This window comes from Phyllostomus hastatus, unplaced genomic scaffold, assembly GCF_019186645.2.
Source record: "Phyllostomus hastatus isolate PE091 unplaced genomic scaffold, TTU_PhHast_1.1 phas_contig_62, whole genome shotgun sequence".
NCBI lineage: Eukaryota > Metazoa > Chordata > Mammalia > Chiroptera > Phyllostomidae > Phyllostomus > Phyllostomus hastatus.
In genome coordinates this window covers 19,531,095-19,546,217 of record NW_025333921.1, presented here as the reverse complement: position 1 = coordinate 19,546,217, position 15,123 = coordinate 19,531,095, and the positions used below count along the sequence as shown (strand labels likewise).

The following is a 15,123-nucleotide window of genomic DNA, read 5'->3' as shown; positions in this document are numbered from 1 at the left end:
AATTATTCTTTTTAATTAATTAATTTCTCACCTGAGGACATTTTTTTATTGCTTTTAGAGAGAGAGGAAGGGAGAGAGGAAAGGGAGAGAGAAAAACACTGATGTGAGAGAGAAGCATTGATGGGTTGCCACCTGTATAAGCCCGGACCAGGAATCGAATCCATAACCTGGGTATGTGCCCTGACTAGGAATGGAACCCGCAACCTTTTGGATACTGCTCCAGCTGACTGAGCCTCACTGGCCAGGGCGTTAATTGTTATTTTAGATGAACCATTTTAAACCAGACAATGTGGACTTCACCCCTGAAGGATACATCTTTATTCTTCTGATTATGAAATGCATGGTTGAAACACATGGCTAAAATATATAGGTTTAAAAATTCATTAATGCAGACATTTATAAAGCAATAATTATTCTTACTGAGTGCTTTACATCCTGTTCTAAGCTCTTCTCATACTTTAAAATTAATTTAATCCTGACATCTGTACTGTGAGGTGTGATGGCTATTAGTAATACTATCCCCATTCTACCTATCTGGAAACTTAGACCTGGAGACTTTAGGAACCTGTCAAAGGTAATACAAGCTATTACATGACAGCTAAGATATTATAATCCTTGGATATTATCAGTATAAAGAGCTTGATTGAGGCTTTCAAAGTATATGTGTGTGTATGTGTATATAATTTTTTTTGTTACAATTATGGACTTGTGTTATATCCAGTGATTGGCCAATTTTTACTTAACAGTGTTATGTTCTTCATCTTTCTATGTCAGTATATATAGCTGTTACTCATATTTTCTTCACTTTTTAAAAAAAGTTTTATTTATTTATTTTTAGAGAGAAGGGAAGGGAGGGAGAGAAGGAGAGAAATATCAATGTGTGGTTGCCACTTATGCGCCCCCCACTGGGGACCTGGCCCACGACCCAGGCATGTGCCCCAACTAGGATTCGAATCAGTGATCCTTAGGTTCCACAGGCTGGCACTCAGTCCACTGAGCCACACTAGCCAGGGATTCTTCACTTTTTTTAATGGTTGCAGATATTTGGAGCAGAAAAATGAAGTACATGCCTTTTTTTAGGGGTGGGTGGTTATTCTAAAGGCTGCAGTGAACGCCATTTTACATATAGTTTTGCATATTTGACCAATCATTTCTTCAGGGTAAATTGCTGTAAGTAAATTTGTACAGTCTAAGAGTACCTATATTTGAAATTTTTTTTAAAGATTTTATTTATTTATTTTCAGGGAGGGAAGGGAGGGGGGGAGAGAGAGAGAGAGAGAGAGAGAGAGAGAGAGAGAGAGAGAGAGAGAGAGAGAGAGAGAGAGAGGGAGGGAGAGAGAGAGGGAGAGAAACATCAATGTGCGGTTGCTGGGGGTTATAGCCTGCAACCCAGGCATGTACCCTGACTGGGAATCGAACCTGCGACACTTTGGTTCACAGCCCGCGCTCAATCCACTGAGCTACGCCAGCCAGATATATTTGAAATTTTGATAAATATTGCCAAATAACCCTCAAAACTTGGTTCAAATTTACACTCCTATTAACTCCTTTTTTGACTAATCTCATCAACATTGATTTTATCATTCAGATTTTAATCATATTCATGTTTTTTTAAGGTTTTATTTATTTATTTTTAGAGAGAGGGGAAGTGAGGGAGAGAAACTTTGATGTGATAAAGAAACATCTATTGGTTGCCTCTCACATGCCCACAGCTGGTGACCTGGCCTGCAACTGAGGCATGTGCCCTGACCAGAATAGAACTGGCAACTTTTAGGTTCACAGGCCAGTGCTCAGTCCACTGAGCCACACATGCCAGGGCTAATTATTTATTTAAAAATTTTTTATATGCTTTACCCATTTTCCTATTGAAGTATTTCTCTTACTGGTTTATAAGACTTGTTATTAGGAATATCATTAGGGTCCTTGCTATTGTGGCTCCATTGGAGTGTTCTCCCATACACCGAATGGTTGCAGGTTTGATCTCTGATCAGGGCAAGTACAGGAGACATGCAATTGATGTTCCCCCCCGCCCCCTCTGTAAAATCAGTAAACATTTTTAAACATTAAAAAAAAATATTATTAAGTACATGTTACCAGCACTTTTTGCAGTGTATGATTTGTTCAACTTTATGGTGTCTATTGTCATACTATTTTCTTTATTTTTCATTGTAATTTTTATATGCTATAGTATATGTATTATATTTAATAATATACCATTTATATTTGATATATAATATAGTTAAAATAATTTGCTATCAAGTAGTTATATTGGCAACATTTACTAATTAATAGATTTTTCCTACTCACTTGGGACAATACCTTTATCTTGTACTAGATTCCTGTATAGTTGGTGTTTCTATTTCTGGGCTCCCTGTCCTATTTATCTAGCCAGGTAGGCTAATATATGCACTGTTTTATTTATTGCAGCCTTATAATAAAGTTTAATATCTTCTAGGATAAGCTTTCTCATAATCTTTTATTTCTAAGTAGTTTTCACTGTTTTACAAGTACTTTATATATACTTTCATGTGCTTTTATTCAAGTGTTTATGATATATATAACATGCATACTTAAAATGAAGTTTACAACTAGTTGTCTTAATTATGAAAACAATTTAAGGAAAAGTCTCTGATTCCCCTCCCTTAGCCACCCAAGAGCCATTCCCCAGAAGTAACTTTTTCAAAATTATAAATCTGATGAAAAAATTTTTTTAAATTTTGTTATCTTTAGATTAGATGAACTTTAGAGTCATTTAGTCAAATTTTATGAAATAAAACACTTTGGGATTTTATTTCAATATAGTGAATTAATAAATTAATTTAGGGAGGATTGACATCTTTATAGTATTTTATTCTCCCATTCAGAAATGCTAAGCTTCTTAAAAGTCTTTTTGTTATGCCATTCAATAAAGTTTTAAAGTTACTTATCTTGCATGTTTTTTAGATTTCTAAAAATATATACATACATTTATAAAAACATAGCATACACCAAGGATAAATAATCTTTTTTCTAAGACCAGTGAGTTATAGGGAGGGAGAAGGATGAGCAGACAGGGTGTGTGAGTGCTGTGTGTGCACAGCTGCTGTTGTAACTCAGGTGTTCACCATTATACTTTCATGCTTATTATTTATAGGGGGGCTTATTTTGTCATATATACAGTTTGCTGTTTAAAATACTATTATAATTAGACAAAATTTGATTGTGGAAAATGTTGGACAACTGCAAATATGCATTAAGAAGAAACATTACCTTTGATACTATCATGCAGAAATAACCAGTTTACATTTTGGTGTATGGCACTTCTGGAGGTTTTATAATACAGTCTTAATTATGTTTATATAATTTTCATATACAATAAGCTCCATCTTTTTTGTGAGCAGTTGTAATTGCTGAGTATTACTCTATCCTGTATTTACTGAAAATTATTTAACCATTTCTATGTTGTTGGACTTTTAAATTTCTTATAATAAGCATTTTTAACAGACATTTTTATATCTGTATTTTGTTTGTACATTAAATAATTTGTTTGCAGTGAATTTCTAGAAGTAGAACTACTGGAATAAAGAATATAAACATTTCAAATAAGATTGTAAAAAAATAAAAATAATACAAAGTATTATAGAAAATAAAATGTAAAGAATAGAATTAAAATTACTCACGATCCCACTTATAAGAAGTAAACTATTTAGCTTTTGATATAATTTTTATAATCTTTTTTCTGTAAAAGTTTGTAATTTTTTATCCTTTTGGTTATGCAAGGAAGCAAAGCATATCTACGTATACCTCCATCTTGGCTGGAAGCCTAAAAAATCTTTGAAATCTTTATTTTAAATAGCAGTCTTAATTAAGAGATACACCATTTTTGTTAGCCACTACCCATTTTCCGACATATATTATTTACAGTTTTAAAGTATTATTTTTAACTGTCAAAAATAAAAGTATAGCCCTGGCCAGGTGGCTCAGTTGGTTGGAGCACCATCCTATCTGCCAGTAGGTTGTGGGTTTGATTCCCAGTTGGGGCACATACCTTGGTTGTGTGTTCCCCAGATGAGATAAAAGTTTAGTAAACATTTTTATTTATAAATCTTTGTATTTCTCATTATTTCCTTAGAATAGAGTCTCAGAAATGGAATTACCCAATCAGAGGATACACATTTTTAAGGCCATATATACTGCCAGATGCCTTCTAGAAGGTGTTACTAAGTTACATCAGCAGTATCTGTGTGCCAAAAAAGTCATTTTACAGAACTAGGTCTAAGTCTGTATCTCTTTGCCCTGAAAGCAGAGGTAATGGCTTCCACTTTCTATTTATCATTTTGTGGAAACATAGCCGTTTCTTGAGACTGGTTTTTGATCTGGCTGTTAAAGGGGCCTTGGCCATATATATTTAGGCCCTGAAAATAAATTGTTGCATCTTTCAGGAAAGATAAATGAAAGGTAATTTTTCAGACTTTAGTGAAGAGGCCTTTGGAGAACTTTGTTCTGGATGCTGTATATTCTCTATAGGGAATGTTTGGAGACCCCAAAATTCATAGAACTGAAGTGTACCCACAGCGTGATGTCAAATTAAGACTCAGCCTTTCGAAAAAGAAGAGGGACAAAGTGATAGAAGATATTTAGCTGTAGTTTCCTCTCTTATTTTTTTATTTCCTTGGGAACAATTTCTTCTCCATTAGGTTGCCAATATTACATGGTATCTCTGCCTATGAGAAGGGCTGAGATACTGAGAAACTAAAAGAAACCTAGAGCGTTGGATTACAAAGTCATTGTTTTTCATTCTTATGCCTCGTGCAGATCATCTTTTCTTTTGGACCTCATTTGCACCTGGGCCCACTAGATTGTATTTATCAATTAAATAAATGAATACATAGATAAAGAGTTCAGTAAAAAAAAATTAAAAATACACAGATACCAGAATAAAAGTAAAATTATGAGAGAAGTGTTTCTTTCATATTCAGTTGATTCATGATCTAATTTTTCCTTAAAGTTTTAATACGCAAAACTTAAGGATACACACATATCAGAGAGAGCACCCCTCCAAAAAAAAACGTAATTATCTTCTGGAAGGCAGGCCCCTTTAGTACAGGCTTCTTCTTTCTAGGTAAGTGTTCTAGGAAGCCGTCTGTGTCTGTATACCTGCTGTTGTGTTGTTGTGAGAGGTTGTGTTTGGCTTTAGTGAATTTTTGTTGAAAACTCTTTCAACATGTGTACCCATTTCATGATGGGTGATTTACAAGCACACCTGCCCACACTGCGCTGAGTGTTCAGTTTTTGACCAAAAACAGCACGATTCCTGTGCCCTACCCACCCTGTTCACCGGATCTCGCCCATACCAACTTTTGACATTTTTTTGTTTCCCTGATGAAAAAAGTCCTCAAAGGGAAACATTTTGAAGATGTGGAAGAGGTGAAACAAACAAACAAAAAAAGTCAGAGGCACTAAAAGGCATCAAAATCGATGTGTTCAAAAACTGTTTTTAGCACTGGAAAAAAACATTTCCATAGATGTATTGCATGAAATGGGGAGTACTTCAAAGGTGACTGAAGTTTAAACATGTAAGAATAAATGATTTCTTATAAATAAATTCATTTTGGGGGGTCCTCCATCATATGCTGATAAGTCAAAATAGTTTTTGATCTATAAAGCTTATATCTACAAGAATATAACATCATTACTTTTAAAGGTAATCGGCTTTTAATTTCTTTTTAAACTACTTTTTCTTCAGCTACTCAAGTGAAACCTGAATTAGGCTACAGACTCCCCCTGCTGGGTAAGAATGGAGAGAAGCTCAGAAAACCTATACCTTGGGCCTAATAGTCACAGCTTCCATTAGGTTCTGTTGCAGTGCCCAGTGCCCAGATCGGTATCTTGAAATCCTCACATGTGTTCTCCACAGGGAGCATTTCCAGCTCGTTTGAAGAAAGTGCTGATTGTGGGAGCCCCCATATGGTTCCGAGTGCCCTATTCCATTATCAGCCTCCTCCTGAAGGACAAAGTCCGTGAGAGGGTAAGGCAAGCTAGCTTTATTTTATTTGGAGGTGGATAGATAGATTCCCATTCCTGCTGTTGAAACCTACCAATTAATTTTCTGCCTTCAAAAACCATCCTGCTGTCTTGTCTGCTAGAGCACTTTCTGCTTCTGTCAGTGCATTCATGTGTCTTCTCTGCTTTGTTCTTTCTCAGCTCAGCATAGGCTGGCTCTCCCACTGTACTACAAGTTCCTTCAAGTCAGGAACTGGACAGACTTTATGTTGAGTACACCCCCGTCATAGCACTTTGCATAAACATGGTACTGAAGGAATGTATCCCATCAGTATCTTAGTGATAGCTACTACCAAAATGTAGCCTATTGCTATAACAGGCCTTTAATATTTAACAACATGTAATATAATTGCATTAGTTGAACTGGTGTTTGAATTTGTTCAACTGGAAATACCACTCAGTCCTTTGACCACCACGTGGGGCAGAGGAGAGTCTCTCACTCTGTCTCTACTTATATTCCAGACATTTTCTTTTAAAACAGCTTGTTGCTTCCTAACTTCAGAAGTGTTATCTAAAATTATCTTAATTTTGTTATCGTCAAAATTAAGGGCTGGAACATTCATCAGCCCTGAATGTTCCAGGACTGAAAGATTATGGTTTTACTCATTCATTTCTACCATTGAAAGAAAGGGCATCTGAAACATTTAATGATAGGATAAGATAATAAAGTTGTGAAATATTATCAGATTTTTGTAGCAAAGGATTTTATGAGGCTGTATGAATAATAACAATGCAGATCTTTATAGCTGGGGTGACTTGAGGTTGAGAGAGGAAACTGAAGATGTTTGGTTCTGTAGAACTGCTTAGAGATCTAGTGACTCAGAATAGGAGATCTTTCCTAGTATAACTCTTTGAGAAGACTCCTTAGGCAAGTTCTTGCACTTTTATATACAAGCATAAAGGCATGTATAAACTCAAAATATATTGAACACCTTTACAGTCCAGGCTCTGGGCCCTAGGAATGAAAAGTTGATCAAGACAGTCCTTACCTCAGAGGTGCTTGTGGTTCTGATAGGGGACACAGATAGACAAGTGTGGAGGACTGTGGTTCTGCAGGAGCATGGAGGAGAACATTGCCTGGGCAGATGGGCTTCTCGTGCTGTAAGCTGTCCTCAAAGAGGGCATTCCAGGAAGAGGCAACAACAAGAGAGATCAGCACCTTCATTCCTCATGGATTTCAAGAACAACCAACTAGGCTAATATGGTCCAGTATGGCTGTGTTCCAGCAGAGAGCAGAATTAGGTATTACTATGACTTCTCTAGCATTTTTCCTGGACTACTCTGAGTTTGGGTGGTTGGTCTTATCTTACTTTCATAGAAACCTATCTTTGAGAACATCCATACCAATCTATGAGTAAAGCAAAAGCTAATAGACGTAGTATAAAGTTGACAAAAATAACCATTACCTATGCACTATTGGTAGTCAAAAGGTGAATACCTGCCTCAAATGATACTGGGACGCCTTGCTAATAGTATAAAATAATACCTTTGTTCACTTTACCTTTCTTTAAGAAGGCATATAACAGAGCCCCTAATTCCAGGAGTGAATTTGATACACGTTATGGGAATTGTCTGAGAAATTCATAGGACTTTAATCTCAGGACTGTCTACTTTGACAACTATATCAAGTATTTCAGGCCATCTCATCCTATTATCCAAACCTAATATTATTTTATATTAGTTTCAGGTGTACAGCATAGTGGTTAGACAGTCATTATTTACAATGTGATTCCACCCTCCCCCAAATATTTCAAGTACTCATCTGACACCATACAGAACTATTACAATGGCATTGACTACATTCTCTGTGCTGTACTTTACATCTCTGAAGGACATCTGTTCTTTATCTTCACTATGTCTTTTTCCCCCCACATACTCACATGGTTATTTCTGATCTTCCAGATTCAGATATTGAAAACCTCTGAGGTCACCCAGCACCTGCCCAGAGAGTGCCTTCCAGAAAACCTGGGTGGGTTCGTCAAAATGGATCTCGCCACTTGGAATTTCCAGTTCCTACCCCAGATGAATGGCCACCCGGATCCCTTCGATGAGATCATCCTGCTCTCCCTCCCTCCTGCTTTAGACTGGGACTCAGTGCATGTTCCAGGTCCCCATGCCATGACCATCCAAGAGCTGATGAATTATGTTAGCACCAGGCAGAAGCAGGGGATATATGAGGAGTATGAAGACATTCGTCGTGAGAACCCTGTTGGCACTTTCCATTGTTCCATGTAAGTAGGAAAAGTTGGTCCAACCACCATGCTCTGGCATGTGCTGGCAACAGCTCCTGCACTTCAGGGCCTGTGTTAGAGAGCATCACTCTCACTTAGGTGATGGTTTCTTTCCTCCAGGAAGAGCAATGTCCTCCTTTGGTGCTTTTTGCCCACATTCTATGCTCTGAAATTTCTGATGGTCTTTGGTAACAAAAGAGAAACCCTGTAATAATGGACACATTGTCTTAAGTAATATTTTCCTGAAATGCAGGCATTTTTAGGAAAAACACAAAAGTGTAGACTCTCTGTTCCTGTCCTTAGTGTGATCTCTGGTCCTTTCATTTAAGCAGTTTCTCTCTAGAGTATTTATAGTATAACATTACTCTCTGAGGGAGAGGTATAATATCCTTCAAAATAGTTCACAGGAGCATTTGATAAATTGTTTCCCAGAAATTGTTGTCAATTTTGGCTCATACTTTTTTTAAAGTATATTTTATTGATTATGCTATTACAGTTGTCTCATATTTTTTCTACCCTTTATCCCCCTCCACCCTACACCCCTCCTCCCTCTAGCATTCCCTCCCTTAGTTCATGTCCATGGGCTGTACATATAAATTCTTTGGCTTCTCTGTTTCCTATACTGTCCTTAACCTCCCCTGTCTTTTTGGTACCTACCATTTATGCTTCCTATTCCCTGTACCTTTTCCCCCACTCTCCCTCCTTCCTCTCCCCACTGATAATCCTCCACGTGATATCTATTTCTGTGATTCTGTTCCTGTTCTAGTTGTTTGTCCCGTTAGTTTGTTTTTGTTTTTGTTTTAGGTTCAGTTGTTGATAGTTGGGTTTGTTGTCATTTTACTGTTCATATTTTTTATCATCTTTTTCTTAGATAAATCCCTTTTGCATTTCATATAATAAGGGCTTGGTGATGATGAACTCCTTTAACTTGACCTTATCTGGGAAGCACTTTATCTGCCCTTCCATTCTAAATGACAGCTTTGCTGGATAGAGCAATCTTGGATGTCGGTCCTTGCCTTTCATGACTTGGAATACTTCTTTCCAGCCCCTTCTTGCCTGTAAGGTTTCCTTTGAGAAAGGAAACAGTCTTATGGGAACTCCTTTATAGGTAACTTTCTCCTTTTCTCTTGCTGCTTTTGAGATTCTTTTCCTATCTTTAATCTTGGATAATTTAATTATGATGTGTCTCAGTGTGTTCCTATTTGGCTCCAACTTCTTTGGGACTCTGTACTTCTTGGACTTGCCTGTCTGTTTCCTTCACCAGACTGGAGAAGTTTCCCTTCACTATTTTTTCAAATAAGTTTTCCAATTCTTGCTCTTCCTCTTCTCCTTCTGTCACCCCTATGATTTGGATATTGGAACGATTAAAGTTGTCCCACAGTTTCCTAAGCCTTTCCTCATTTTTTTTTGAATTCTTGTTTCTTCATTCTGTTCTGGTTGAATGTTTATTTCTTCCTCCTGTTTGAAATTGTTGATTTGAGTCCCGGTTTCCTTCCCGTTACTGTTAGTTCCCTGTATATGTTTTTTTTTTTTTATTTCACTTTGCATAGCCTTCACTTTTTCCTTTATTTTTACATCCATGCTCAATCATTTCTGTGAGCATCCTGATTACCAGTGTCTGAACTCTACATCTGATAGGTTGGCTATTTTCTCATTGCTTAGTTCTTTTTCTGGAGTTTTGATCCGTTCTTTTATTTGGGCCATATTTCTTTGTCTCAGCACACCTGTTACATTGAAGGGGGCTGAGCCATAGGTATTGACTATGGTGGGGCAACCTGGGTCTCTGCATTGTGGCGCTGTATGTGGGGGAGGGGTCAGAGAGGGAACAGTTCTGCTTGCTCAGCTCTGGCCCCACTTTCAGTCACTTCGCCTGCTACCCACAAGCGAATTGGGCCATTCTGGTGCTGATTCCCAGGTGCGTGTGTTTGTATATGTTATAGGACCTCATGGGTTCCTCCAACAGACTCTCCTGTGAGACTGGGAGTTTCTCCTATTATCACAACCCCCATAGATTTTTACAGCCAGAGGTTTTAAGGCTTCAGTTTCCCACACTGGAATCCTGGGTCGCACAGTCTGTGTTGCTTTCCAGTTGTCTGCACATGAAAATGGAACACCTGGTCTGCCAGCTGCCTCCTTGCCACACATCCTCTCCACCCCAGCTTCCCATTTCCACCCCTCCTACCAGTCTGGATGAATGTTTCTGCTTTAACTCCTTGGTTGTCAGACTTCCATACAGTTCAGTTTTCTGGCAATTGCTTGTTTTCTGTTTTTAAATTGGTTATTATCCTTCTTTTGGTTGTGTGAGGAAGCACAGTGTATCTACCTATGCCTCCATCATGGCCAGAAGTCTCAAATACATTGTTATAAAAATTCTCTACAGGATTAGATATTCTTAAGTCAACACATATTATGGCTTCCTGGCAAGAAGGGAGAGGCGGCTAGGAGTTTTAATAATAGTTTAATTCAAGGTAAACAAGTAGTTGAATCTATTTCCACATGAGTGTCTCTTCTAAATATGCTCAAAGGGAAAGCTTTTTGGAGTTTTTCCTCATAAAGCTGCAGCCACATCTCTGGATGCCATATTAAGTCAAAGTAACTTTATACAGTTGTGTTACAACACAGTACTCCCCACTGTTTTCTACCAAAGAACTAGCTGTGCCCTGGCTGGTGTAGCTCAGTGGATTGAGCGCAGGCCTGCCAACCAAAGGATCACCAGTTCGATTCCCAGTCAGGGCACGTGCTTGGGTTTTGGGCCAGGTCTCCATTAGGGGGCATGCAAGAGGCAACTACACATTGATGTTTCTCTCCCTCTCTTTCTCCTTCCCTTCCCCTCTCTCTAAAAATAAATAAATAAATAAAATATTTTTAAGAAAAAAGAAAAAGAACTAGCTGTACATATTATATACTTGAAATTCTAAATTTCCATTTCTCTCTTATCATTTACCTTTGTCTAACAAATCATAACTGTGGACATTCCTGGTTCCTGCATACTGCAAAGAATCAGCCTTGTCAGCAATTTTCTCATTTGTGGTATTTCTCTTCTCCCTTGTGCCTGATTTCTGGCTACCCTAATAGCAGCCTCATAACATGCTACATGGACACCAAGCCTACACATCTAATGCTCAGTTTTTCATATTCTCTCACCAGTCTCCATTCTTTGCTTTCAAGCAGCATATAGCACACCCTTTCAAGAAAAAACCCTGATGCATTGAACCATACACGGACAGAATGCAGTACCTCAAGTTTTCCCACTTCTGTGGGAGGATTCAAAATTTCATTTTATTTTTTTTCAATTCAATAAACCTTTATTGAGCTCCCATAGGTGCATGAATCTAGGATCTATAATTTACATAAGTAGAAAAGTGTTACTTTAGCCCCTATAAAAAAAGCAAACCAGAACTTCACTATATATGTCAAGTGAATCATTTAATGAGAGTGAGACTCAGTTTGATATTACCATAAGCATTAACATAAGAAAATGGGAAAGTATAAACATTCTCACTGCTACCAGAAAAGAGTTTGATGCCAGGATAAACTAACCTGTTTGTCTAACAATAGCTGATCAGAAAGGGTAGAGAATATGGATGAAAAAAATGTACTTAGAAAGTCTTTTGTCTTTTGAAGGCTCATTCCCCTGAGGGCAGCAAAATGGTGAAAAATTTAATGGCTCAAAAAATATATTGAAAGTATAAAAAGAAGAGTTAGTTACAGCTTTGGGGAAAAAATTGAGAATAGGTGACACTAAATGTATCTGGATTAAAAATTCTAAAGTTTCCCTGGAATTGTAATAGCACTCTGAGCTAACCGAAGGGGCCACAGACTCATGCTCCTTTGAATAGGGTGGTTTTAAAAGAGATTCTCCAGTGCACCTACTGTATTTTCCAGTATAATTCCAGTATTTGTACCTAGCAATACAGAAGCAAAGCAGCAGGGAGAAAGTGTCGAGTATATAGGACCTAAAAGGATTTGGCAACTCTAGAATTTCCCAGTTTGAGTCTTTTTCATCAGGAAAATCACATTCTGGCTCAGTCCAAGGTGATGCTGGAGGCAGTGCCCTTGATGGCTTATGATAAGCAGGAGGCAACAGTGAAAGTATGGACTCCTTGCTCTCTTCTTTCATCTGTTTGAAGAATACATGGGACAGTAAACTGCTTCCTTTTCTCAGATCTTGTTGCAAAGAGAGCTGTACCACACTAAAGAAAGCAGGGGAGAAAGTTTTTGAGGATGGTGTTTGCAATCTGTCACTATTTACTGTGTGAGTTCCACTGGAGACAAGCACACTTTCTCCAATCCCAGAATCTGTATCTGATCAAGAATTCTTCATTCTGGATTCTGACTGAGGGAAAATACTGATATCCAATGGGCTATAAGAAGGACCTTTCAGTTACTGTAACAGCATCTGAGTTTTTAATCCAGATACATTTAGTGTCACCTATTCTCAATTTTTTCCCCCAAAGCTGTGACTAACTCTTCTTTTTATACTTTCAATATATTTTTTGAGCCATTAAATTCTTTCACCATTTTGCTGCCCTCAGGGGAATGAGCCTTCAAAAGACAGTGTTTCTAAGTACATTTTTTTCATCCATTTTTTCTGTGCATATCCTGGAAAGGTACTTGCTCAGTGGCCAATTCACATGGTATAATCCCAACACAGTAAATATCTGACTTTACATTATATCCATGTAAATCCTGTCTCAACAGTTCTGGACTCAGCCACAGCTGCAGTGATGTGCTGAACTGTGGGAAATCATACACAGCCCTATGTCTCTGTCCGTGCTTAACCAAACTATGCAGATGGAACAGGCCAGTAAGGGTCACTAGGCCCTTCACCAGAAATGAGGATATGGTTGGCTTTAAATCTCCTATGAATACAGTCATTTTGGTGCAGCTGGTTCAGCCCTCTCACTGCCCCAAAGAGAGTTTTCTTATTAAAGTTTCACTCTTTCTTTCAGGAAAGTAAGTCCTCAGTAGTCAGCTTGCTGAACCATAGGCCATAAATGGAGAAATAATCCAAAGCCAACTGCCAACAGTGAAAAAGAGTCCAATAAGTTGTAATGTTGGGGTGCCAGAAAAAGTGGGATAGAATCACAGCTTTCTGTAAAGCTTTCAGGTGTTCTTCAGTGCAGTTTTCCAGATTTGAAATTTTTATAGTCACCAGTGTTCCTACAGGAGTGTGCCATGCAAGATGGACAGAAGTCATGTTGTCAAATCCTCTTCCTATTTCCACTTAGAGTTCGTAGTGAGAAACGTCGGTGGAACAGAGCACTACACTGCATCTAGTGGGTGGAGGCAACCTGGAAAGGGTTGGCTCATCAACCAAGTTTTGATGGATACCAGTTTCTGCCCGTTTTTCAGGTCTGAGTAATTAAACTTGTATTCGTGAAGTGCCGAAACAATTCAGAAGAGACATTGAATTGCTTTAGTTCACAGAGAGGGACAGAAATCCATGTATTGCAGAGAATATTTTGCCTTATCTTCAAGATGCAGAAATATCGTACCTGGAGGTGATCACGGCCAGTGACTCTTCCTAAGGTGGCCAGTGGTAGGAGCCTGGTCTGCTGAGGAGCAGGGAAGGCACTCAAGGCCCACTCCCAGTGTGGGGTGCAGGAGGCTGGCACGACCTAAACTGGGGCATTGTGCCAGGAACTCTGCCCCAGTCCCAAGCTATCTCCAAAAATTAATTTTAAAAACATCTTCCTCTCTTGAGATGATCTCTAATAACTCCAGATCTAAAGCCAGGCAGATGTTCTACAGTGCTTTGTGAAGGCATAGAAATAATCCCTAGTTTGTGAGGAAATGCCTCTGGTTCTGACAAAAACATTTCCAGTTACTACAAGTTGTATTTCAGGGAACCGAGTCTCAGAAATCCTCTATGATTATGATTCTTAAAGACACCAGCAATAGGCCTTACAGTTAAGCTGTTTCTTTAAGCATCTGGTTTCCAGAGAAAGACAAATTAGTTGAAATATCTCCCAGCAAAATATATCTTAACAACAATAAGGCTTTTTGAAAGAAACACAAGAAATAGAGAAAATTGCAATGCTGTATTTTCTTTGATCTCTTTGTATTTTTCTTCATACACTATTCTGGGACGCCTTCAGTTGTACTTTGCAAATTTGGGATTTAGAATCATGAAAGAACTTAGTTTGTGTTAGTGTCAGGGTTGACAACAGCAGCAAGAAGAAAGGGACTATAAATGGCCTCCAAAAAGAGAAAAACAAAACATAACAGAAACAAAGTAACTCACAGTAAGAGAGAAGAGTTGCCTCTTAGGAATTTAGCCTCATAAGATTTTCCTTCAACCCAAACTGTACCACAAAAACACCTGGTTAGTTTATAACTGGTTAATAGCTACTTGATAACTACTGATGGCAATAGAACATAGAGCATTTCTCTCACTGCTGCTATTATTTTATTTTACCATGTCTTTGTGGACTGCAGCAGAAATTTTTTTTTTCTGCAAGTCAAGGTCTGTCTGTTGAAAATTGGGGAAACTGTTCCAGTGGCTCCCAGGCTTAAATTCCAGCTTAACCATAATGTCCTCTGTGACTTCACAAGTTCGTTTCCCCTCTGCACTTCAGCTTTCCTGTGTTGTTAGACTCTGATATCCACCTACGTGTCTACCTTAAATGTTTAAGGAATCCATGATTCTTTTAGTACCTCTTCCCCACTGTAATTCCTATCTCTAGTCACTGTGCTGTAAAGAAGATGCAGGGAGAGAGTCTTTTAGCAAAAGGAAGTAGGGAAATAATGAGTTAGGAAACAGGTAAAGGAAGTAAGAGAGAAGCAATTGAGAAAAAAGTTGATAAGCAGATCAGAAATGCAAAGGAAAATGAAAGAAGAAGAAGCA

General features: G+C 38.1%; 1 protein-coding gene and 1 pseudogene across 2 annotated transcripts in view; one reads left to right on the top strand and one right to left on the bottom strand.

Annotated features, from left to right (window-relative positions):
* Positions 1–15,123, top strand: part of PTPN9 (protein tyrosine phosphatase non-receptor type 9) — an 85,275-nt gene that overhangs the window by 46,084 nt on the left and 24,068 nt on the right. The window contains exons 6-7 of one of the 2 annotated variants that reach the window (XM_045848555.1): positions 5,897–6,007; positions 7,945–8,273. In XM_045848555.1, the coding sequence (XP_045704511.1) occupies positions 5,897–6,007; positions 7,945–8,273 (440 nt within the window). The remainder of the gene's footprint in view (positions 1–5,896; positions 6,008–7,944; positions 8,274–15,123) is intronic. The other variant, XM_045848556.1, reaches the window with a different exon arrangement.
* LOC123825116 lies at positions 8,365–13,683 on the bottom strand (annotated as a pseudogene).